Below are 25,926 nucleotides of genomic sequence, written 5' to 3'. Positions count from 1 at the left end.
TGCTTCTGTGTTCATTCCTTGCCAGGACATTCAACCTGCCTCTGAGAAAGATGACTGCTACTAAATACCAACCTATAATGCCTTTGATTTCCTGTCATTCTAAAGTTGTTGTGACTATTTTCATCCGAGAATCATCCGAGAATCATCCATTGGCAATCTTCTAACTTTACTGAATCTTGCTCATTCTTTCTTGGGCATTTCCGTGGAACCTTTGCTATTGACTTGACATGAATCTTTCATTTCTAAGCTTCCCTCATATGGTTTCTATCCATTTATTTTTACCATTATCTCAAGCTTCCCTTCTAGCCATTATATCGCAGGGTTGAATATGTATATATATATATATATATATATATATATATATATATATATATATATATATATATATATATATATATATATATATATATATATATATATATATATATATATATATATATATATATTCCTCTAAAACTTTTAACAGCGGTGTTCCTCAAAGCTCTGTTCTCTTGCCCATCTTATTCCCTATATTCATGAATGTTTCAATCATACTTCTTGTTCTATCCATTCCTATGCTGATGACTCTACCCTGCTTTCGTCAGCATCATTTCTCAAACACCAAACGCAGGAATTAAACAATTAACACGAAAAAGCCACAGAGCGCCTAACTTCTTATCCTCCTATTATTTTAGAACGGGGGAAAGCAGATCTTTTATTCTTCAGTGCCTGAATACTCAATTGCATCATCTATCCACTCAACACAACCTTGCAGACAACTATCGCACACACACACACACACACACACACACACACACACTAATAATGAAGCCCTGACCACCCTGAGTCTGTCCAGACTATCCACCAGGCACCGAGAGGCTCTGGAAAAGTTTGCAAGGGGACTGCTGCATCATCCACTTCTTAGACACATGCTGCCGCCTGACGCGCCTCGCCCGGTCCGTGCCACCAGACACCACAACAAGATAACGCCCCTAAAGGCGCCGCGCACGGACCGGTACAGACTCAGCGCGATTCCCACCATGGTGCGAGCCATCAATCAATAGTATTTCCCTCCTAGATTAGACTTAGCTTTAGGATAAATGTTAAATATTTCCCCACCCCCTCTGTACATTTTCAGTTTGTTAACTGCTTAAAGAATAAACCGTTTATTATTATTATTATTATTATTATTATTATTATTATTATTATTATTATTACACACACACACACACACACACACACACACACACACACACACACACACACACACACACACACACACACACACACACACACACACACACACACACACACACACACACACACACACACACACACACACACCTATATAACCTATATAATACTATATTTTAACGTTGAGCCTAGCTTCTCGACAGTAGCATAGTGCCTGAATGAGAGCATGAAGTATACCTTGGAGTATCAAACAACACGCCGTTCATGCACAAACATATTCCATTGCCCGAACCAAGGAGTCCAACCGTTATATAGTCTGTGCACAATTCTTTTCGGCAAAGGTATCCAGAGGACGAGAAGTTATCGTTGTCATCGCTGACTTAAAAAGGTCTCACCTTCGCTATTGAAGATTTTCGTTAAATAAGACCAAGTGAATTAAATAATTCTTGATTCTAGTTTAGTCATTTTATTTTTGTAAACACAATGCTGGTGTTATACAGATTGTTATTGCTCAGAAAACTGTCAGTTTCATATATGAAGTAATGAGAGAGAGAGAGAGAGAGAATGATTTAATTCTTCATCTCAATGATGGCTACCAGTGCGCCCGTGTAGGCGGCGTTGTAGTCACACGCCACCTCGTTGCGCACATAGTCGCTGCGGTCGTCCTGCCAGGTGCCGTCCTGCGGGCACGGAAGAAGTATCAGTGATGGCGATTTCTTGTTAAAAGTTGTTAGAAGATTTTACCTAAAGTTGTATATCGTAAGACATTCTTGGACATCACAGACATTCGAGTCATTTTAATTGCGAGAAGCGGACACTATGAATGTAGTAATAAAATACTGGGACCCTTTAAGATGAATAGGAAAAAAGGTTTACTTTACGTTAGTTGCTAGTAAATCTTGTATAGAATACTTTATTTGTTGCTATCTGGCTCTTGTGAACGTACCTATTACAGCGTTTCTTAACCTGGGGTGCAAGCATCGTCAAGGAGATGCTGAAATCAATTATAGTGGGTGCTGGGAAATGCTGGATTCATGGAAGTACAATGTCAGTGTTCCTCAAAATAGATACAAGAAAATCGAAGAAATACTTTTTAACAACAATGTAATTTTCATTTAATTTTCATTCACCTCAACTGTGCCAATGTATTTAAATTTTATGAAGGAGAGCACTGATTCTATTGTTTTTGGCTATAGCACTGATATCCTCGAAATTATATTTTTGGAGAATGAAGTAGAGAATGAAGCAGTTCTTCACTTTACGTTATCTTTATAGTATTTTTGTAACTGTAGTCTCTGTAACCAGGTGTTAGCCAGAATTAGGGCTGCTGTACTGCCGAGACCTGACAGCAGAGGGTGCTAAGGTGGAAAAAGCTTAAGAGATGCTGACTTTTTACTCCTGCTAAGCTTGTCCTGGTCTTACCTCCGCGGGGCCGCCCACAATGGCGCCGTGCAGGACGTGTGGGTTGGGTCCTGGTTGTTCGTATCCCCAGTTATTTTGGGCACACGAGTCAGGGGGATTGGGACACGAGCTAGAAATGACCAATCTTTAATGACCTGCTGCCAGAGAGAGTGAATGAGTGTGTGTATGCATGTGTATATGATATTCACCTACTCGTCTGCTGGTCACCCAACCTGCCGTTACCCTAAGGAAAGAGCTCAGTGCTTATACTATAAGCACTGAGGGGGATGGGGTGTGTGGTGTGTCAGGTCACAGTCTTAGCCAATGATTGGTAACAATGAGCTCTGAGCTCGCACTGAGAAGGTAACGACTGGTGGTTGCAGATACGCTTGTGATCAGACCTTGGTGAATTACACACACACACACACACACACGCACGCATACACACACACCGCGTAGTGTAGTGACCAGCACGCTCCGCTCACAAATGAGAAGGCCCGGGTTCGAGTCCTTGGAGCGGCGAGGCAAATGGGCGAGCCTCTTAATGAGTAGCCCCTGTTCACCTAGCAGCAAGTAGGTACAGGATGTAAGCAGAAGGGTTGTGGCCTCGCTGTACCGGTGTGTGGTGTGTGAGTGGTCTCAGTCCTACCCAAAGATCGATCACTATAAACCTTATAGTGATCGATCTTTGTCCCCTTTACCACTGAGCCACGATGTGTGTGTGTGTGTGTGTGTGTGTGTGTGTGTGTGTGTGTGTGTGTGTGTGCTCATGTCTCAATCAAATGCTACTCCCGTCATTATCACCATCATCATCATAATCATCATCATCATCATCATCATCATCATCATCATTATCATCATCATCATCATCATCATTATCATTATTATCGCATACACAATCATGAATACACACACACACACACACACACACACACTTTATTATTATTGTTATTATTATTATTATTATTATTATTATTATTATTATTATTATTATTATTATTATTACCTGCCACGGTGGTGTGCACGTATCGGCGGGTCAACACCGAAGCCCACCACGAAGGAGTGACCGGAGCTTCCGAGGATGAAGTCGATCTGGCTGGCAGCCCACACCACGTGGCTCTCCCGTTCGTTGGGATCACCGTATTTGGCCGCCTGAGAATCATATCGTCATATAACAGTTAATCATAGCCATTTATTATATATTGGTTAACGTTTATCCTGCATGAGGTGAAAACAAAAGCCTACATATACACAAGGAGAACCAATGGGGTTTACCTGCTATTAAAATGTGTTAGTCATTTATACGTACCCAGAGTGCCAGGAAGGCAGCGTTGGCAGCGTGTCGATTGGATCCCCACATGCCGAGGAAGACCAGACCGCCAGGGGTGTATGGGAAGTCTTCCTTAACGTGCCTCAAATACTCGTTGAGGGAAGCCGTGTACTGAGGGTTCTCGACGCCCATCATTGAGCCGAGAGCCTGCGTTAGGGAGCTACGTTAAGCTTGTGTATTTTGAACAGTGAAGTTATCTTAGAAACTGAAATTGCTATCCGTACTTTTCAGATCACAATATATACGAGTATAATGTAGCTTTCAAACTGCGAATACTGAACCAAGTTTGGCGCCTAAATGTATATTTTTCTTAGGGAGTTGATATTTATACCAGAAATTTTGTCAACCTACATAAGCACCTGCGCTCTTGTCGTCCCAACCAAACCCGCCGATTTCTTCGTCGAAGCCGAACTCATCCCACACCTCCTGGGCCTTACTGAGGTAGACTTCTTCCCCTGTGGCGCGGTACATCCAAAGTGCTCCCCAGAGCAACTCGTCTCCGTACCCGTTAAATGATCTGCGTGTGGAGAATGGCAGTTTCATAACATCAGTTAAGAAATATATTAAAGCTCGTCCATTTCCACAGACAGTTCTACTAGTATAGTAAGAGTAGACCCAAATATCAATAACATTGCTTCGTGTCACTCAAAGATATGAACACCATATCAGCATTCCCTCATCCATTAAATAAGAGTCAGTCCTCACCATGGGATCTACTAATAACTTTTTGCCAAAAATACAAAATGTATTGATTGTTTCCCGAAAAAAAAAAAAAGTATCGTACTTGTAGAAATCCGTGACGTCAGTGATGGAAAGGTGATACTCGAGGCGGTACTCGTCGCCAAATGCATATAGTTCCCTGGCCACTTCGAGGAGCTCCTCGGAGTACTTGTCATCCACACCCTGCATGAAGATTGACAGAGTATTTGTATTGGAATTACTTTATTCATATTGTACGAATATTCTATTGAGGCTCATTGGACAGGATCAGTACCTTGAATACAATGGAAGCTGCGGCGAGGGCGGCGGCTGTCTCGCAAGCAAGCTCCGTGCCTGCGATGAAAGCAAGTCGATTGGCGTCAGTCTAAACCTTATTAGACATAATATCTCTTAAGTGAAGCCTCATCACCACTATGAATACGTGTCTCACCAGGATGTTCTCGGTCGATTTTATACGCAGGCCTCTCCATCAGCATGTCCTCGGGGCGACACCAGAAAGCGTGGTCTACCAATCCTTTACCGACCTGTCGCATGCAAGGAAGAAACGTTGAGACTTGGTTAGTGTTAGTGAATGCCCGTGCTGATAAAAACCTGAACACTTCCTGATTTGACTGAGCTCTTGTCCTTTGCAGTTCCTTGTCTTAGGTTCCCAATCAGTCATGTGTGAAAGGTACTAATTGCGTTAAAATTTTGAATAAAAAACCTAAGTGGGATTTTTTTTCTTTCTGGTTTTGTTTCCATTGGCCAGTGACCTTACATAAAAAGAAGAAAGTCATTCCAAAATGTATTGGTAAAGTTTCACTTATTCATTCGTTAACTTCGTATACAAAAAAAAAGATGTTATGAATGCCATAAACTAAATTTGTAGTAAAACAAATTTGTACGTAATTTATTTACCATGAACCATCTTTAGAGACAGCCGGGAATGAAACAATTGCCAGCCTCCACAGGCCGCCTCACCTGTCCATAAAGCTCATACTCAGCAGTGTGTGCCTTGAGGAAGTAGTCCGTGGCCCACTTCACCGCCGCTCTGGCGTACTCCGTCTGACCTGCAGGAGGGAGAGACACATTAATTACGTGATTTATCTAGGACAGCGTTTTTTATAAAAATTTTTCAAAATGATCTTGTAAGAAAATATCGTGACTAACAGGTCAATTGATTTTATCCATTTTTTACTCCTGCCACCGTACTGTTTCTGCGTGAGAGAGAGAGAGAGAGAGAGAGAGAGAGATATTGTGGGGAGAGTGCGTTTGTGTGTATGGTTTCACCTGTCTGTTCATAACCCATTGGGAAGTCGATGAGTCCCCACGCAAGCAAGGTTGTGGTCGCCGCCATCGGAAAGCCAAACTTGACGTGGTCACCGCCTGAAAAGTAAAGGAGAAACATATACTGATTATAGTTCTAGAAATCTCAAGGAGGGTATTGAATATGGAGAGAGTTGTCCCACATGCACCAGCAATTGTTATACTCGTTTCAGTATTGTATGTTTACGCGCGTCTCCTTGTCTTCCCTCCTATCTACACTACATCTCTTGTTTTTCCTCACCGTCGTAGTAGCCTCCAGTCAGATCGTGACCCACGTCTGCACCGTCGTTGAGGGCGGAGTCCCATCTCCAGGGCTTGACGCGCTGATCGGGCGGCAGGACTCCTGAGCGCTGTGCCTCGTAGAACAAGAAAGACATGCACAGTGCCTGCAGGGACATTATGCATGAGCAACTGTGATTAGCAGGCAGGTAAATGGCAGCCTTGTGAACTTTAATCTATGGCAAGTAGAAAAATATAGATAGTGTTTTCCTTCGTCATGATTAGAAATTCTGCTTTAGTACTAAAGTATGTGAGAAATAACTAAATTATAGATTCGTTTACAGATTTCGTAGTTTATTAGATGAAATTGTGGACATGTACTTTAGTTTATAACAGTAGAGAAGCTTTAGTGAATCCCCACAAACAAAAGTCTTCGTAGGGAAAACATGCGTTTACAGATCCTCTGTGCCATCTCTGCGAAACATTCGATGCCTTTTTAAGTGAGAGAATTAAAATTATGAATTTATACCCAATGTACTACCTCAAGCACATCAGAAATTCTTGGCCTACCTGAGCATAGTCGTAGGGTGCCATTCCAGTTTCCTCGCATGGGTTGATGAAGGGGATGTCCGTTGTCCACGTAATGGAACCGTCTGGAACGGGCGTACAATTTACAAGCGATTAAACAGTGCTGGCCAAAGTGGCTCAGTATTGCATCGAAAGCTAATTAATGGTTCTTTCTTCAAATGTGGTGCATCTGCGCGAGGCACTAGCAGCACTCACTCACCACAGGCGTCCTGTCCGTTCAGGTCCACGGCAATAACTTCTGGCTGAGTGTCGCCGGAGTGGAACACCTCAAAGCTAAAGTGCACGAAGACGCCAGTCTCCACGAAGAGGTACTCGTCAGTCATCCTGACGTGCATGTCGTCTATCATCTCGGACTTGCCGTTGTGGTTCTGAGGAGAAGGTCGGATGTCACCAGACGAAGAGACTGGCTGGCGAAGGTTGTGATTGGAAGAGCAAGGCTTTGGGAAGGACGTGGTCTCTCACTTACGGTTACGGAGGTCACGGGATGGTCAAAGGTGAACACGACGTTGACGCCAACGAAGGGAAACTCGGTCTGAGATGTGAATTTTGCGGCATAACTGTTACTGGACTTCTCGACGATACTGATCACATCACATCGCTGAGCACCCACGCCTGCAGGAGACGCAGTAATGGTGATGTAACGTTTACGTGTGTCTTAACAAACTTTCTTCACAAGTTAGAGGAATATATGTATTTTCCTCATGTTAGTAACATTCCATCCGGATTTTTTATTTGTGTATGTATCAGATGCTGGACAGATTGTGTAAAGGAAGTAAGTGAATTGATTGCTAATATTTCCCATTAATATTAATTTAGTTATTGATCTATTAATATTGTGTCTTATTGACGAACAGATTTTATTTAAGGGTTAATCTTACCCACGAAATGCGTTTGATGACGAGTTAGTATAGGAACACAGGGATCCACAATTCCACAATTTAACAAGGTATCAAGAGGATGAGCAAGGTGTTACACAATACCTGCGAGGATGAGTAGGAGCCCCACGAAGAGGAAGAGAACATCTTTTCGCCCCATGACTGCCTACCACTCACTCAGATGTAGTTGGCATCTACCGCAATATATACTCGTATATCCCGCACCTGGTGTTTGGCACCCTTGTGGCTCTCGTCTTCATTATCGTTTCATACTTCTACGACGCTTCGATTTTGCCAATTATTATGTAAATTCCTTCTTAGGTTCTTAGAGTGAATAAAATGAGCGATATCTACTTCACCTGGCACAATGACGCATGGCGACGAACACAGGTACAGGGCGTTTTATAAAGCAAAAGTAGAAAATAAATTGTGGAAAGAGGAAAAATATTTGTTTTAATGACAATTATGTTAATATTGATAATGATGGCGATAATTACAAGTTATTTCAATATTAATAATGATGGTGATAATTGCAAGAAGAAGACCAGTAATATCAATAATAAAAATAATTGTAATATTAATAGTATAGATGTAAGTGGTAAAGGTAATGATGATGACGATGATGATGTTGATGACTTTCCCATACATTACTGCAGAAATCTTTCCATTACAGATAATTCCTGTCAATCCTCTGTATTCACTCCTGCCAGCCTGCAATATTTTATTATTATTATCATTTATTTATTTATTTTTATTCTTTTAATTCATGTAGGAGGGGCACCGACCAAGGGCAACAAAATTGCGATAAAAAAGGCCCACTGAGGTAACGGTTCCCGAACAGAGTCGAAAGCAGTAGTCATAAATTACGGGATAAGTGTCTTGAAACCTCCCTCTTGAAAGAGTTCAAGTCATAGGAAGTTGGAAATGCAGAAGCAGGTAGGGAGTTCCAGAGTGATCTATTCTTCTCTGCATATCTTAGTACTGTTATCCTCGAAAATTTGATTTTATGGAACTGCGACTCTACATCTTGCACCGCCACTGTTTCCTCCCCGTCTCTCTCATTTACACGCCAGTACTCCATTTTGCTTCTTCTAGCTGTCATTCTCCTCCTCTCCAGTGCATCTCTACATGTCCCCATCTCTGCCTCGACTTCACCTTTCACCACAGAACACAATGTCGCTCACAAACATCATTGTACACGGAGACTCCTGTCTTATCTCATCTGTCAATCTATCCATCACATAGCAAACAAGAAAAGATTCAGAATTGATCCCTGGTGCAAACTCACTTCTGTCTTAAATCCTCAGTTATTTCTGCTGCACCTCACAGGTGCTACACCATCTTCATGCATGTCAGCCACAGTAACATTGGGAGTAATATTCTTTTTTCCGCATATTTCTTCAATGGAAAGAACCTTCTACATATCATATTCCTCAAAAACTTTTAACAGCCAGTGAAACATTTATTGTATTATACTATAGGAAGGGAGAAAGGTCATGTGATAGAATGATGAGTGAGAGTTATAAGGAAAGAAAAGATCTGCCAATTTCACCAGTGTGTCGAAGGTACATTGAAACGATAGCTGGTTGTTCGGTCAGGGTGGCGTATAGACAGCCTGTGGGATTGGCTTCACCTGGGTAAGCCGCTCTTGGGAACAAACCAACCAACCAACCATCTGTGATAAGAAAATAATACCAGAAAAGACAATCTACTTTCGTGAATGCATGAACTCCCTGAGAGGTGGTTCCCATCCTCCTAGGCTCGACCATTTCAGACTGGCTTATAGAAGGCAGTATTGGAGACTAAGTTATTGTGATACCAACATCACAATTGTGATAATCCTTATCTTAATATTCATAAGACGACAGCTGCACATTAAATTTTCTAAGTATTGAACATTTCGCATAGCTCTTCTCATGGCACCAGATGACCCTGCTGAAGCAAACTTGTACGCAAGATATAAAGATTATTCCGGCGTCTCGCTGTTCTAAGAGGGTCACGTGGAATCCAATCAGGGTATGTTTAAGAGAAATGCTGTCTTGACATTCTGCTTGGAATCTTTACGTTAGGCAACCCTGCCATTGTGCAGGCATTGCCTTAAAAGCGGACGGTTACGTGGCAGTTAGTCCTTGAAAGGCATGAACATTACAGTTTGTGTTTGTTTCAGAAACTATAGTGCTTTTTACTTCAGACTTTATTTTGCATTGATCATTAATATGAAGAGAGAGAGAGAGAGAGAGAGAGAGAGAGAGAGAGAGAGAGAGAGAGATTGAGATTGAGATTTCCCCCTTCTAGTTGTTTGTCTCAGTGATGCCGCCAGAGCACCAGTGTAAGCGGCGTTATAGTCACACGCCACCTCGTTGTGCACATAATCTACGCGGTCGTCCTCGTAGGTGCTGTCCTGTCGCCATGGGAGAAGCAATAGCCTTGCATTAAATGTGTATTCTGAATATAAATTAATACTATAGACAGACTAAAATTTCATGTAACAATATTTTCCTATTTCAGAAATATTCGCGTGTGCGCTCGCTCACACACACACACACACACACACACACACACACACACACACACACACACACACACACACACACACAGGCACATATACTCGTCCTGTATATGGTACAACATTATAATATATAATGTATATAATGTAGTACCATATACAGAACGGGTATATTATTCATTACATGAAACGCTGAGCCAAGGGAATGCTTCGTTTGCACTGGTCAAGTTGATATTTCTCATAATGTGCAAATGTAATCCGGGAACAATTTTAATCAGAACATTATTATTTCTAACGTAATGTTTTAGGTGTCTTCCGTCTTTCGTACTCGTGTGGCATTATATTACCTCGGCAGGACCTCCTACCAGCGCGCCGTAGAGGATGTGCGCGTTGGGTCCTGGCTGGGTCTGTCCCCAGCTGTTGAGAAAACATGAGTCGGGAGGGATGGGACACGAGCTGGTGAGGGAAAGTGATATGTAAGCCACCTATCTGGTACTGTGTGTGTGTGTGTGTGTGTGTGTGTGTGTGTGTGTGTGTGTGTGTGTATCTCTCTATCTGTCTGTTTGTTTTTGTTTCTGTACGCACACAAGCACATATGTGTTCCTAGAAACAACAGTACTGTTCCACTGTAAAGATCTTCACGCGCTCATACACACGCACCTAGAGCGATGGTGGGGACGTTGCGGAGGATTAACACCAAAGCCCACCACGAAAGAGCGGCCGGTGTCCCCAAGGATGTAGTTCATCTGACTGACAGCCCAAAGCAGGTTGATGGCCTCGTCGGCAGGATCGCCGTATTTGGACGTCTGGGATTAGACAGTGGAAAATTCGCTTTTTCTGCGATATAATCCTACCTAAGAGCACGAAGTATATCTTGGAGTGGCAAACGACATACCATTTAAGTATCAACATTTTTACTGGTCGAAGCATTATGTAGTCACTGTCTCCACCATTTAATAGAGGCAAACCTACCCAGAGGGTGAGGAAGGCAACATTGGCAGCATGTCGGTCGGCTCCCCACATGTCGAGAAAGACAAGGCCGTATTTGGAGTCTTCCCGCACGTGACGCAAAAGCTCCTTCAGGGCCGCTGCGTACTGGGTGTTGTTGCTGTCCACCATTGAGCCCAGAGCCTGTGAGGCATGAAGGCTCACAATCATTATTTATTGGTTGATATTCAATTTTTATTTCTCAAATTTTTGGCATATGGATGGCGTATCCACTTGCACATATGAGTATATAATTATATGAGAGGCATCATAATAGATATTCACGATTGTTGTTACGGATAAGCTTACATAAGCACCGGCCTTCTTGTCATCCCGTGAAAATTGCTCGGCTTTTTCGCCCAGGCTGAACTCGTCCCACACCTCTTGGGCCTTAGTCAGGTACGCCTCATCCCCGGTGGCGCGGTACAGCCAAAGTGCTCCCCACAGCAATTCGTCACCGTACCCGCTCCAGGACCTGTGCATGAAGAAAGATCATCATCTTGTAACTTATTCAAGGAGAAAACCAAACCTCGTTCCCTCGAACTGCTTGTTATTAGACACGCCCTAACATCATGAACCTCACTCCTCTATCAGCAAACCTGTAGAATGGCTCGGCGTCGATGATGGAAAGGTGATACTCGAGGCGATGTTCATCTCCAAAAGCATACAGTTTCTTGGCCACCTCGCGCAGCTTGGCGTAGTACTCATCATCGACTCCCTACATGAACAGATGGGATCCATTTTAGTAGAAATTATCTATAGGAGCACAATAAAATATTCAAAATAGTTTTTATAGATGTTCAGTAAACATCACTTAATGCAAGACGAATACCTCGAATACTATAGAAGCTGCGGCGAGGGCGGCGGCAGTCTCGCAGGCCAGCTCCGTTCCTGTGATGTAGACAGGTCTGTCAGCGGCATCCTAATGCTGTTTATTATTAGGTAATCACTGCTCACGTATAACTCTTCAAAATATGACCTGTATTTGAAAACAAAGTATTTTCCTGTAAAAAGATATTCCATGTGAAGTTAGGTGGTTAAATCCTCACCTGGATTTTCTTTGCCAATTTTATATGCCGGTCTTTTCATGTACATATCCTCAGGACGACCCCAAAAGGCGTGGTCGTCTGATCCCTTCCCCACCTGTCCAGTACAATACAGTGCCGTTATGTGATTGGCCAACGCAGCTGATGTTATGGCGTTAATGGTTATATAACTCAGCCTTGTTCCAAATTAAAAACCGTTAAGTTTAGCGATCGCTGCTAGTGGTTTGCTGGGGTTTGTCCCCCGCCTTGCACAGAGGGATGGAATATCAAAAATTAAGTGGAGTCAAAAAAACATTCGATAATAATAAAAGGAGTCTATGTGTGAAAATGTAAGAACCGTTAGTGACGAATAAAAGAGGCTTCTGGAAAGACGATGAATTATTTGAGTTGTATAGATACATCGAAAACTTACTGTTTCGAGTAATCCTATAAGTAGATGATTTTACTCTCCCTACGCCTCACCTGTCCGTAAAGCTCGTACTCGGCAGTGTGTGCCTTGAGGAAGTAATCCGTGGCCCACTTCACTGCCGCTCGGGCGTACTCTGTCTGACCTGCGGGAGGGAGAGTGACGTCAAATGACCCAGCAGTCATTAACTAGCAACGACTAATCTGAATTTGAAATATTAAATATTAATATAACATACTAATACTTCAGTCTTCCATTACGCCGTAATATTGCATCTTTTGCTATTTATTAGTAGTGAATATACGAAATAGTAATCTGAAGTTTGTATACGTGTGTGTGAGTGTGTATCTACGGAGTGTCCCTTTACCTGCTTGTTTGTATCGATGAGTCCCCACGCCAGCACAGTGGTGGTCACAGCCATCGGGAAACCGAACTTGACGTGGTCACCAGCTGACAGATGGCGGTGGAAATATAAAAGAAATAGGTCATCCAGGGAATGGTAGATTAAGGGATTGGTCCAACACTTAGACAGATGATTAGAAATTATGGCGTAGGTATACAGTGTGTGTGTGTGTGTGTGTCTATATATATATATATATATATATATATATATATATATATATATATATATATATATATATATATATATATATATATATATATATATATATATATATATATATATATATATATATATATATATAACATTTTTATGAGCATTTTTGCATTATCAGGGGAACACCAAAATCTAACAGAAGAAAAAATTGCTGCCTATCATTATTTGATTGGCCATCTTTCTTTTTTTTTTGTAACTTTGTTCTCAGTAACGTTTCTGATGACAAAATTATTTCATTTTCATTGAACGGTGTTGCAAAGTTTTTGCAATTCCCATTTCTCTTCTTCCTACCTCTTTTAATTCCTTGAATCTCTTTTGTTAAAATTTCTGTTATATAATTTCCTTTCCTTTTCCTGCATTATTTTTTTTCCTTTCTTGAATAACTCCTCCAGTTATTACCACTACTCCTTACTCTACCCTTCATTATTCCCTGCCTCCTCCCATCCTCATTCCCTTCTTCACTCGCTCACCGTCATAGTAGCCTCCAGTCAGATCGTGGCCCACGTCGGCACCGTCGTTGAGGGCGGAGTCCCACCTCCAGGGTTTGACTCACAGGTCGGGCGGCAGGACTCCTGAGCGTTGTGCCTCGTAAAACAGGAAAGACATGCACAGCGCCTGCAGGGACACTGTGCGTGAGCAACTGTGATTGACAGGCGGGTAGATACCACGCTGTATCAGAATATGCCTTGATAATACAAGGGAATACGTAGGGAGACCAAACAGCATTAGACTTTGAGGTCCTCGGTGGTAGGCCGTTTGGGTATAAAGATGTATGTATGTACTGATCACTATGATTGTGGGCACGGCATCTATCTATATGAAATGCAATCGAAAAATAATTGTTTAAAAGAAAAATCTTCTCTTCAAAAGATAACGAACAATGTCAGTGTGTGTGTGTGTGTGTGTGTGTGTGTGTGTGTGTGTGTGTGTGTGTGTGTGTGTGTGTGTGTGTGTGTGTTTTCGCAATTTCATTACTTCCCGAGGCCAGATCCGCCCCACCCACCTGAGGGTAATCGTAGGGTGCCATTCCAGTTTCCTCGCACGGATTGATGTACGGCTCTCTTGTGGTCCACGTCAAAGTTCCGTCTATGAAATGCACGAGAGTGCTGATAACAGTAAAATATACATTTAATTAAACAAAATTAATTTTAGGATTTAAAGTGAACTTATTTTCAAAGAAAACTTTGCTTCATGTCTCGTATCAGGCAACAGGAGGCCCACGCTTACCACAGGCATCCTGGCCGTTCATGTCAATGGCGATGACCTCTGGCCTGATGTCGCCGAAGTACGACACTTGAAACCCGAACGTGCAGTAGGCGCCAGTTTTCACGAAGGGGCCGTCGTTGTACATTCTGACGTGCATGTCGATCACGTCGGCGGAGCCACCCCAATTCTAAAAAGTATAGATAAATGAATAAATGTAATCCAGACATTAATATTCGAACAAAAATTCTTAATCTAAAGAGGTATCAAGGAGTCCTGTGTGGCGTCTGGTACTCACGGAGACGGACTTCACAAGATGGTCAAAGGTGAACAGGGCGTCGAGGCCTTTGAAGGGAATCTCAGACTGAGATATAAAGTTTGCAACGTAGTTTCCATCCCATTCGTGATCGAAGGTGATGACGGCACACCGCTCGGCACTCACTCCTGCAGATGTCATAGTGTTCAAAGCGAGAGCTGAAATTCAGGTTATGTATAGCTTTCCATTTTGAAACTCATCTGCATATCACGTATGTAAGTGTGTTTATTAGAATGATGCAATGCCTGCTAGAAGGAGGACCGCCAGGCAGGGGATGAGGCCATTCTCTGTACCCATGGCTGCCCGCAGGAGACAGCCGGTCGGGGTGTGGGCGACGTAATATACCCACGAGCAGAGGTGTGTTCGTCCCTCGGTGATGTGCATCGACCCTTACATTATCATTTTATCTCGAGCTGATGTGGAGCTTTTTTTTTTTTTTTTTTCATTAAATGACAGTACTGAGCGCGCTGAACTTTCTCTGCTGTAAAGTTATGCATTCTTTCACTTTTTACACATTTATGCAAAGTGTCTGTAGTGTTTGTATACCTAACTTGTAGTTTTTTTTTCTCTCTATTGTTGAAATTATCCTTATTATGTTATTTTTATCATTATTATTGATATTTTCATTATTGTTAATCTTATTACTATATTATTATTATCATTATTATTATTATTATTATTATTATTATTATTATTATTATTATTATTATTATTATTGTTATTATTATAATTATTATCATTATTATTATTGTTGTTATTATTATTATCTTATTATTATTATTATTATTATTATTATTATTATTATCATATTTTTTATTAGTAATATAATTCTTTTATCAATAATATTATTTTCCATACACTGTCCGCCAGCTGGCTGCTTCAAGGAGTGATCGAGTCTGTGCATTGAGTACGGGCGATAATGTCACACGGTGGCTGATAATAGGTCCATGGGACAAAAAAAAAAAAAAAAAAAAAAAATTGGGAAAGCCAATATAACATGGAAGAAAATCTTTAAATGCCGAAGGAAGGAAAAATCTTTATTCTCCCCTGTCACTCGACGACCTTAGGGCGTGCTATCGGCAGAAGAGACTTGTGGCGGCAGCAGTGGACGTGGGTGGAGGACGAGGGGGACGCGAAGTGGGGACGTAGTGGATGAGCAGTTGCTGGGAGTTGCTCCAGCTGGGGAAGCAACACACAGCGACGAGGGCAGGCCGCGGCTGCTGATAAGGAGGCTGCAGGAGTTGCGGTTCAGAAGTCTATCCTTTCAAGATCTTTTTGTTTGTTTGTTTCATCAGCAAACTGCAGCTCCATTATTTCTGCACAAAACGTAAATTATTTATAGATTTTTAATATACTGATCATACAAAAGTTAATAAAACCTACATCTAAAAGCGACTTGGATTTTCAAAGTACCGTCGGTAATTGTGGCTTATTTAGATTCAAAAGCTCTTTTTATCACCAGAAATCTTCAGCAACAGTTCATGCATTAGAAAGGGAAGAGTGTCAAGAAAACGACGCTCACTACAAACACATGAATGCGCAAGATACAATAGTATAATACTGCCGAGCCTAATTCCCGTGGCCATAACCATTAGTAACACAGAATTAGCATTGTACTAATGCGAGGTGACGAAGAAACGAATAGTGGTAATAGAGACTGCCGCTCAATACCTGGCGTGGGCGGCGTTAGCGACAACACACCGTGCCCACGCTGTGTTTGTGCCCGCCCTGACAAATGCCGGCGATACGTTGCACCTGAAATATAAATGTCATGCGCATTAGTAGTGAGAGAGAGAGAGAGAGAGAGAGAGAGAGAGAGAGAGAGAGAGAGAGAGAGAGAGAGAGAGAGAGAGAGAGAGAGTTCTAAGGAACGCAAGGACAGCGAAATCGAAAGGAAATAAAACACAAATTTATCCACTAAAATACATAGTGGTAGTAGCATTAGCAGTAGTAGTAGTAGTAGTAGTAGTAGTAGTAGTAGTAGTAGTGGTAGTAGTAGTAGTAGTAGTAGTAGTGGTAGTAGTAGTAGTAGTAGTAGTAGCAGCAGCAGCAGCAGTAATAGTAGTAAAAGTAGTAGTAACATCGAAAAAACACGTACAGACAGAAATGATGGTTTTCATTCTATAAATACATGAAAATAATTCATTATATCTATACAATGAGAGAAAGATTTTGTCTTTACTCATGTTCTCTATAGGCTCCTTGAGCGTGGCTGTAGACGTGGCCAAAAGGGTGTGGGGAGGTAACTTTTCATGGAGAAGAACATGGTGGTATTGGAATAGGCCTTCAAGGTTACAAGTCTGCCGTTGTACTAACCTTTATGTTGCGAAAGACTTATTGCCCTTGTAGTGTGGTAGCTGGAAGAATGATGTAAAGCACGCAATGGAGCTGTTACAAACTAATATTTATTCTCCTTAAGTTGTTAATCACATACACATAAACATGTAAAAACGCTCATAGTGTTATCGCAGTGTTTCTCGGTACACTGTTCTTGGTCAGCTCAACAAGGCAGAATATATAAAGGCTGTTGGGACTGCCAACTCTGGAAAATCCAACATAGAACTGACCATGTGAAAAACAGGGCTCTTCAAGTTGTAGACCTGCCACCTTTAAAATCTGTCCCTGACTCCTGTAAATAAATAAAATGAAATGAAGCTTCAAGGGTATCAATTCTGCAGAGTTCCTTGAAAACGTAGTTAAAATCGCTGTGTGTGGATTGACTTGATGAGTCTGAATGTATGGAAGATAAAAGGAACAAGACTATATGTTATGATATTTCCTACCAACACAAGAGAGAGAGAGAGAGAGAGAGAGAGAGAGAGAGAGAGAGAGAGAGAGAGAGAGAGAGAGAGAGAGAGAGAGAGAGAGAGAGAGAGTAAAGGGGGGAGTTACTAGCCGCTGATAAATTTCAAGAGGGCAAAATTTACGTGACATATTTAAGAGGCTTGAAACTAGACGCAAAATAAGTTGCTTGAGACGCAATAAAGTGCTCGTTTTGCCTGGCGTGTTGTCCTTGTTGTTGTTGTTGATGGTGGTGGTGGTGGTGGTGGTGGTGGTGTTTATATTATTGTTGTTGATCTTGTTATTGCTGGTGATGATGGTGCTGGTATATTTGTTGCTGTCATTATTGTTGATCCCCTACGCTTCCTTTAGCTCACGTTCCTGTTTATTACTTCCCTTCTTTTCTTCCTTCCTCCTTCCTCCTTCCTGCTTTCCTTCCTTCTTTCTCTTTCACCACATCCCTTTCAGCAACCTTCCCTGCTTTTCCATCTTTTCCTGCTCCCTTCTTCAAAATGCAAGTCGCACCCTCCCTCCAGCCTTGAAAACTCGCAAACCCTTCCTTACCCCTTGAGTGAGGTTAGCCGCATATCACTCCCCTGCATTTTTGCCTGTAGGAAATAAACGAGGTCGCCAGACAAGGAGAATAATGCGAACAGGTAAGAGAGAGAGAGAGAGAGAGAGAGAGAGAGAGAGAGAGAGAGAGAGAGAGAGAGAGAGAGAGAGAGAGAGCTGGAGGAACAGTAAACCAGGTAACAACAAAATCCATGACATAATGCAAGTACAAAATAAATAAAATGAAAAATCGTGACTAAGGAGATAAAAAAGCATTGGGATGAATCGTAATTGTATTGAATTCAGAAGTTGTGGTAAAGTGGCCGCTAAATTGGTTTCGTTAGACTTTCTCGCGTATCCCTTATTAGCAGAGACTCCCTTGAGGTGGGGGATGTTGGGGGACGGAGGGAGGATGAATGAACACTGCCATGGGGAACCTCAGCACACCGCCCCCTCACCCTCATTACCGCTCTCTTCGCCTCTCCTCCCTTCTCCCCACACTCTCCTCTGCCCCCTTCTTTCCATCTCCCTGATTCCTTGCGCTATTTTTATTCCTGTGGCGTTTTATATCACTTACATTAATTTTTTCTTCTTCTTTCTTTACAATGTTTCTCTATGGATTTTTTTTTCCCACTCTTCCATTTTCTCTCGTTTTCCCCTTCTTCAGCTCCGTAGTTTTCCACTTCCGTGTCTCTTCACCACCTTTCACCTCTTTGCCCGTATGCTCGTACATTTCATCCAGCCTCCCATCGTCCTCGCAGACCCTTCCCTTTCATCCCTTACACGCCCTTAGCACTCTGCTGGCACCTGAAACGAAGCAAGGCTTCACTCCTCTTCGTGTCAGCATTATTTAGGGAAACACACACATTAATTGCCGCTGATATTTGCCTCACCTTACCTTCTAAGGCTTGCCGTGTATGTTATCTTGATGAAACTTCGTATGACATTAATTATGACTGGAAACTAGGTACAAGTAATGTTAGTCGAGGTGTAGAATACTTTTTGATGCGTGGTATTAATAAGGTGGCGTTGTAAGGGGGCGAAATAAAAGATTTTGTGTAGGTATGGTCTCATGGTTGGAGGATTATGTGATGCACTCGTAGGCGCATCTCAGACACACCTGCTACACACCTCAGCCACCCACGCGGAGAATAACAGTAATGCCATTGTAACGACCCGCCCAGCACCATTAACAGCTCACCATTGTGTGCTCGTTCCGCCCCACTTTTTCCTTTTGTGAGTGGGAGTGACGCTCACGGGGAGGTCTTAACCTGGCCTCAGTGCCCCGCCGGGTACTAACAGCAGTTGTGTGTGTTATTACGAGGGAAAACCCAACAGTACCGGGCCGCTTTCACGTCCTCCACCACTTGTGTAATTGTGGCGCAGGTTGTTTATGCTTGACTCACCTAGCCTGAAATATTTGCCTTCCTCGGGATTCTGGCGATAACGCGGATTCTCTGAACTCTTTCTCCGATTCTCTTTGAAAGGAAAACGAGACTGTAGTAGTTTACTCTCGGCGTGCTGTACTGTGAACGACCCTATGAAACGTAAGAAAGAATCCTCCAGCCAGACCGATAAATGATACGATACGGCCAAGAAAACACTATTACCATCTTCCTTTGAGTCTCCAAAAGGAAGATGCCCCAGCCCACGCCGGCACTCAGGAAGGCATTAAAGGCACTGTTCACGGACAACCACGACCGTATAAACTGTACTAATGGGGAGCTATGTATAAACACCATTTGAGCGAGACGGTAGTAGCCCTTCCCTGCCTCTGTCCTAAGCCCTGGTGCCTGGCGGATCTTTTGTGCCGGGGCCGTATAGCGTCCCCTCCCACCGGCCAGACACCGATCCATTCCCCCTCTAACAAACTGCCCGCTACGTTCCCTCTCTGAATGAATGGACGGACCGATATACCGATATTTCTCTCACTAACTGCTTCGCCTGCATACCGAAGCCGAGAATATGTCGAAGGCTCCTCTGCAGTATTGTTTTGGAAGGTTCTCGCGGCGTCCTTACCCTTCCAGAGACAGTGACACCGCACGCTCGCTGCACAGAATACGGGACGTTGTCAAGGACTGTTACTTTAGTTGAGAAACTAAGAAATATCGAAGTTTTTGTTTAGGTCTGTTGTGTTCTGCATTATTGTCCTTTATTTAGTTGATTTATTCGTGTATTTGTTGCCATGCGTCCAAAGTCTTAGATCAGATTAAAAAAATAATCAAGGTTTGTAGTTTTCTTTCGTAACATTATTTACTTCAGTAACAATTATATGAATTTTAGTTTTCTTTTTTCTTTATCGCATGTGTATCACGTACGTTTAGATTCATCTCTAGTAAAGTAACAGTGAAAAGTCAAATATGTGAAAAAGCTTTTGAACAAACCTTGTCAACCATTTTGCACGGAAAAATTGCGTTGTTCGATGTATTACCGAACATATCTTACATATCTTACATATCGAACATATCTTGTGACCTGATTAATCTTGTGTCATGAGCAGTGTAAACACACAGTGTGTACACTGTGTTAATAAGCTAATGTCGAAATTCCCTTCCACACGTATTGATAACACCTGCACCAAGAAACATCTTTCGAAACACAAGAGCGGAAAGGTTTGGTATTAGACTATTAGAACCTTTGGCACTGCAGTTAATCACAAGATATGGCGAGAGTAATTCTAAAGGGACGGATCTGGTGTTTGGCCAGTGGTGGTTTATGTTAGCTTCAATCGGCAATCATGATCTAAAATACCGCTAAACGCTGAACGTTCCGGTCCTGGCCACAGAAAAGCTTCAATATCGTAAATAATACGATAAAATCCAATCTAAACCTGCCGCCGATAGAAGATATTGCGCAGATAAGAGTATCGACACTAACGTTTGGTGGCGCTACCATCACTATTTCATTTCCCCCTTTTGAGTGCCCGTGGCGTGGAACATTTTAGTTTTATGTTTAGGTTTGGTGTGGCTCGGATACTTTGCCGGTATCTGATTAGCTTTCGTCTATGACACTATACCTCTTCCTTCTTAATCCACTCCGCCTTAGTGAGCCTGACTGCCGAGGCTTTGCTTGTAATAAAACCCAGTAAATCAAACTTTTTTCCAGGCTAATGAACATGTCCAGTGCAAGTGAATTATGTGATGGAGTAATTGTTTCAGTCTTGTCCTGAGAAGAAAGATAACCCTGGCCGAGAGTAAATTAAAGTCACCGGAAAATGGCACAGTCCGAGAGAACAAGGCGTGAGGGACGAGAGACGCCCGACCAAAATGTTGAAGAAATATGTTCTCGTGTGTCTCCAAGTGTTTGTCGAGGCGAAAGGGAGCCTCGGGACGGCTGGAGAGAGAGAGAGAGAGAGAGAGAGAGAGAGAGAGAGAGAGAGAGAGAGAGAGAGAGAGAGAGAAGGGGAGATATGAAATGAGATAGAAAGACAGAGACACAAAAGTGGAAGAAAGAGAAAAAAAACTCAAATACGTTGTTTTTCTGCCGGAATCTTGAGACCAAAAGGAACCGGTCAACAAGTCTCAAGGGATCAAAGGCCCTCCTCCCACAGAATCCTATAATTGCTGATGTTTATCTCTGACAAGAAACTTCCTTCAAGCTCTCTTTCACAAATAATCTCACCGAACTTGATTAACCGGCTTCCTCCTCCCGCTTCTGTTAGCCCTCACCCGCTGCTGAATGAGAGAGAGAGAGAGAGAGAGAGAGAGAGAGAGAGAGAGAGAGAGAGAGAGAGAGGGGGGAGGGGTAACTTTTTCAGCACTCATTTGAACTATTATATTAAAGTTGGTGTGTTCGTAAAGTTTCACCAAGATCGCTTCATCAAAATACGCGCTTATCACTGCCAACCAAACCAAAACGAAGATTCCGGTGCAAGTCTGTTAATTGAAGGCCGCTATAGTCAGCCTTTTAGAGGTTGTAGGAATGTAAGGAAAGTCAGCGTGTGGTGTGTGGTAATGTGGTGCGTTGTGGTGGTGGTGGTTGTAGTTGTGGTAGTGGTGGAAGTAGTGGTGGTGGTGGTGGTACGTTGATCCTCCGTGCACTTCAGGGAGAGATGAATGGCTCGCGCGCTTGAGTGGAAGAGGAAGAGAGATGAGGACGAGGGCGAGGAGGAGACAGGAGGAGGAGAAGGAGGAGGAGGAGGAGAGGTGCAAGAAAGGAGTGAGGAAAAGAAATGGTACTGGGAAGAGGAGGAGGAGGAGATAGAGAAGATAGAAGAGGAGGAGGAGGAAGAGAAAGCGGCGGCAAAGAAGAGATGGAAGAGGAAGAGGAGAAAGAAATGGAGGAGCAGCAGGAAGAGAAGGAGAAGAAGGAGATAGAGGAGGAGGAGGAGGAGGAGGAAGAGGAGGAGGAGGGTGAGTTAAATAGTATAAAGAATTAAGAAAAGAAAAGATGAATTTAAGACTTGAAGGGAAACACGACTCGCTTACCTCACTCTTACCATGTCGCATTAAATCGGTACTGTTGACCTCAGCGCTGTCGTCTGTCCAGCCCCCTTCTCGTCGCGCCCTGCACACTCCGCTATGAATCAGTATCACTCACTCACCTGGTGTTGTAAGGGCGTAAGGTGGTGGCGTGGCGTGTTGGGGAGAGTAATGGCGTGGATTAATTCGTCTCTAAATCTTTCCGTATGTTCGATGGTCTTCACAGGGAGGACTTCTCATTCACTGCATCGGATGTTTGTTTTTTTTGTTTGTTTTTTTTATGTAGGAAGGACACTGGCCAAGGGCAACAAAAATCCAATAAAAAAAAAAATGCTCACTGAAATGCCAGGCAAATAAAAGGGTCAAAGCAGTAGTCAAAAATTGATGAATAAGTGTCTTGAAACCTCCCTCTTGAAGGAATTCAAGTCATAGGAAGGTGGAAATACAGAAGCAGGCAGGGAGTTCCAGAGTTTACCAGAGAAAGGGGTGAATGATTGAGAATACTGGTTAACTCTTGCGTTAGAGAGGTGGACAGAATAGGGGTGAGAGAAAGAAGAAAGTCTTGTGCAGCGAGGCCGCGGGAGGAGGGGAGGCAAGCAGTTAGCAAGATCAGAAGAGCAGTTAGCATGAAAATAGCGGTAGAAGACAGCTAGAGATGCAACATTGCGGCGGTGAGAGAGAGGCTGAAGACAGTCGGTTAGAGGAGAGGAGTTGATGAGACGAAAAGCCTTTGATTCCATCCTGTCTAGAAGAGCAGTATGAGTGGAACCCCCCAGACATGTGAAGCATACTCCATGCATGGACGGATAAGGCCCTTGTACAGGGTTAGCAGCTGGGCGGGTGAGAAAAACTGACGGAGACGTCTCAGAACACCTAACTTCATAGATGCTGTTTTAGCTAGAGATGAGATGTGAAGTTTCCAGTTCAGATTATAAGTAAAGGACAGACCGAGTGTAGAAGAGGGGGACAGTTGAGTGTCATTGAAGAAGAGGGGATAGTTGTCTGGAAGGTTGTGTCGAGTTGATAGATGGAGGAATTGAGTTTTTGAGGCATTGAACAATTCCAAGTTTGCTCTGCCCCAATCAGAAATTTTAGAAAGGTCAGAAGTCAAGCGTTCTGTGGCTTCCCTGCGTGATATGTTTACCTCCTGAAGGGTTGGACGTCTATGAAAAGACATGGAAAAGTGCAGGATGGTATCATCAGCGTAGGATTGAATACGACAAGAAGTTTGATTTAGAAAATCATTAATGAATAATAAGAAGAGAGTGGGTGACAGGACAGAACCCTGAGGAACACCACTGTTAATAAATTTAGAAGAAGAACATTGACCGTCTACCACAGCAACAATAGAACGGTCAGAAAGGAAACTTGAGATGAAGTTACAGAGAGAAGGATAGAAGCCGTAGGAGGGTAGTTTGGAAATCAAAGCTTTGTGCCAGACTCTATCAAAAGCTTTTGATATGTCCAAGGCAACAGTAAACATTTCACCAAAATCTCTAAAAGAGATCACCAATAGAGCGGCCTTGACGGAACCCATACTGATGATCAGATAGAATGTTGTGAAGTGATAAATGTTTAAGAATCTTTCTGTTGAGGATAGATTCAAAAACTTTAGATAGACAGGAAATTAAAGCAATAGGACAGTAGTTTGAGGGATTAGAACGGTCACCCTTCTTAGGAACAGGTTGAATGTAGGCAAAATTCCAGCAAGAAGGAAAGGTAGATGTTGACAGACAGAACTGAAAGAGTTTGACTAGGCAAGGTGCAAGCACGGAGGCACAGTTTCGGAGAACAATAGGAGGGACCCCATCAGGTCCATAAGCCTTCCGAGGGTTTAGGCCAGGAAGGGCATGGAAAACATCATTGCGAAGAATTTTAATAGGTGGCATGAAGTAGTCAGCGGTTGGAGGAGAGGGAGGAACAAGCCCAGAATCGTCGATGGTAGAGTTTTTAGCAAAGGTTTGAGCGAAGAGTTCAGCTTTAGAAATAGATGTGATAGCAGTGGTGCCATCTGATTGAAATAAAGAAGGGAAAGAAAAAGAACCAAAGTTATTGGAGATATTTTTGGCTAGATGCCAGAAGTCACGAGAGGAGTTAGATCTTGAAAGGTTTCGATACTTTCTGTTAATGAAGGAGTTTTTGGCTAGTTGGAGAACAGACTTGGCATGGTTCCGGGCAGAAATATAAAGTGCATGAGATTCTGGTGATGGAAGGCTTAAGTACCTTTTGTGGGCCACCTCTCTATCATGTATGGATGTAAGGAAATGTATGGTTATTATTGCTTATCATATATTTCCTTGTAGATACTTATCATATATTTCCTTGTAATTCTACGATTGTTATATGTGTAAAGGTTCTCTTATGACTGTTTAGTATTGTATTTTATTCGTCTTATTACGTCTCTCTCTCTCTCTCTCTCTCTCTCTCTCTCTCTCTCTCTCTCTCTCTCTCTCTCTCTCTCTCTCTCTCTCTCTCTCTCTCTCTCTCTCTCTCTCTCTCTCTCTCTCTCTCTCTCTCTCTCTCTCTCTCTCTCTCTCTCTCTTTAAATCGGCTACAGCCTTCTCCTTCACGCCTCACAAGCCACCACATGCCTCGCCATAATCTCAACATTACACCTTCCTTCCCCTCCACACGTCCTCCTTGAACTTTACACTTCGTCTGCCTCAGTCCTCAGACGTCCAATCTCATCACCAGTACGCCTAACTCCGAGGATCTGGCTGAATACCACCAGGAGTAATATCTTACTAGAGTTCTCGCTATTCCTATGAAGATGGTCTGCTAAAAATTTCCACATTGCAGAGATGAGACGTTAGTTTGATTCCCCGCGTCCCCGAGGAAGATGTGATAGGAATCAGGGATTCACAAATTAAGGGAATTATTGCAGCTCAGATTCCGTTTTCTCACGAGAATTATATTATCATTTTCATTGGCGACACTTTTTCTTTGGCAATCGAGGGCCAGTCGTTTTAGTGCGTGGCCGTTGCTGTTCCTACGCTCTGATAGTGGTGGTGATGATTATGGTGGTGGTGGTGGTGGTGGTGATGATTGTGGTGGTGGTGGTGGTGATGCTGATACTAGTTGTGGTGGTAGTGGCGGGCCAGTCATTTTGGTGATAGATCATCGCTGTCCCTACGCTGTGAAGGTGATGGAGTACATGCAGAACACCTGGCCACAGAAGTAAATAGTGTATAGTGTTGTACAGACGGCAAGGACCCATGAATTACTTGCCTTCCAGTCTCTTGAATAGTGAAGCAACGGAGGAAAAGAGAAAAGAAAAAATTGCTCTTGTTCTTGAATATAACATTAGTGTTGCAGAGTCCACCACTGAGCTAGGCGTTGTGTTGAATGAATAATGGAAAATCAGACATAAGATCATGATTCTGCGGAAAGCTGACGTCGTATTTAGTAATACGTACGTACATGAAACGATAATATTCTCTCTCTCTCTCTCTCTCTCTCTCTCTCTCTCTCTCTCTCTCTC

The 25,926-nt window shown here is 42.7% G+C and overlaps 1 protein-coding gene, 1 long non-coding RNA gene and 1 pseudogene across 2 annotated transcripts in view; 1 reads left to right on the top strand and 2 right to left on the bottom strand.

Moving 5' to 3' along the window:
* LOC135103649 (uncharacterized) overlaps positions 1-7,089 on the top strand; it is a 34,490-nt gene extending 27,401 nt beyond the window's left edge. Inside the window, exons 3-4 of the long non-coding RNA XR_010270146.1 lie at positions 6,179-6,357; positions 6,958-7,089. This is a non-coding gene — a long non-coding RNA (uncharacterized LOC135103649). The remainder of the gene's footprint in view (positions 1-6,178; positions 6,358-6,957) is intronic.
* LOC135103648 (uncharacterized) lies at positions 1,627-8,176 on the bottom strand. The gene is made up of 15 exons (XM_064010201.1): positions 7,717-8,176; positions 7,203-7,348; positions 6,936-7,104; positions 6,719-6,801; positions 6,171-6,315; positions 5,894-5,989; positions 5,585-5,673; positions 5,055-5,148; positions 4,899-4,957; positions 4,689-4,807; positions 4,256-4,421; positions 3,884-4,051; positions 3,581-3,726; positions 2,596-2,704; positions 1,627-1,853 (listed from the first exon to the last, which is right to left on the bottom strand). The coding sequence occupies exons 1-15, from the start codon at positions 7,769-7,771 to the stop codon at positions 1,743-1,745; spliced, it is 1,755 nt and encodes a 584-aa protein (XP_063866271.1). The 5' UTR covers positions 7,772-8,176; the 3' UTR covers positions 1,627-1,742.
* A 1,629-nt stretch (positions 8,177-9,805) lies between these two features.
* LOC135103248 (endoglucanase A-like) lies at positions 9,806-15,121 on the bottom strand (annotated as a pseudogene).
* Positions 15,122-25,926: the final 10,805 nt, after the last annotated feature.

The sequence above is a fragment of the Scylla paramamosain genome, chromosome 9 (genome assembly GCF_035594125.1).
Source record: "Scylla paramamosain isolate STU-SP2022 chromosome 9, ASM3559412v1, whole genome shotgun sequence".
Lineage (NCBI taxonomy): Eukaryota > Metazoa > Arthropoda > Malacostraca > Decapoda > Portunidae > Scylla > Scylla paramamosain.
Note: the sequence above shows the minus strand (reverse complement) of the source record. Positions and strands in the feature narration are given on the sequence as shown.

Coding starts and splice junctions, on each gene's coding strand:
- LOC135103648 (XM_064010201.1), bottom strand. CDS start 7,771: ATGGGGCGAAAAGATGTTCTCTTCCTCTTCGTGGGGCTCCTACTCATC. Junction 5,674..5,893: donor AATGGGTTATGAACAGACAG/GTGAAACCATAC, acceptor TCCCTCCTGCAG/GTCAGACGGAGTACGCCAGA. Junction 4,958..5,054: donor AATCGACCGAGAACATCCTG/GTGAGACACGTA, acceptor CTTTCATCGCAG/GCACGGAGCTTGCTTGCGAG.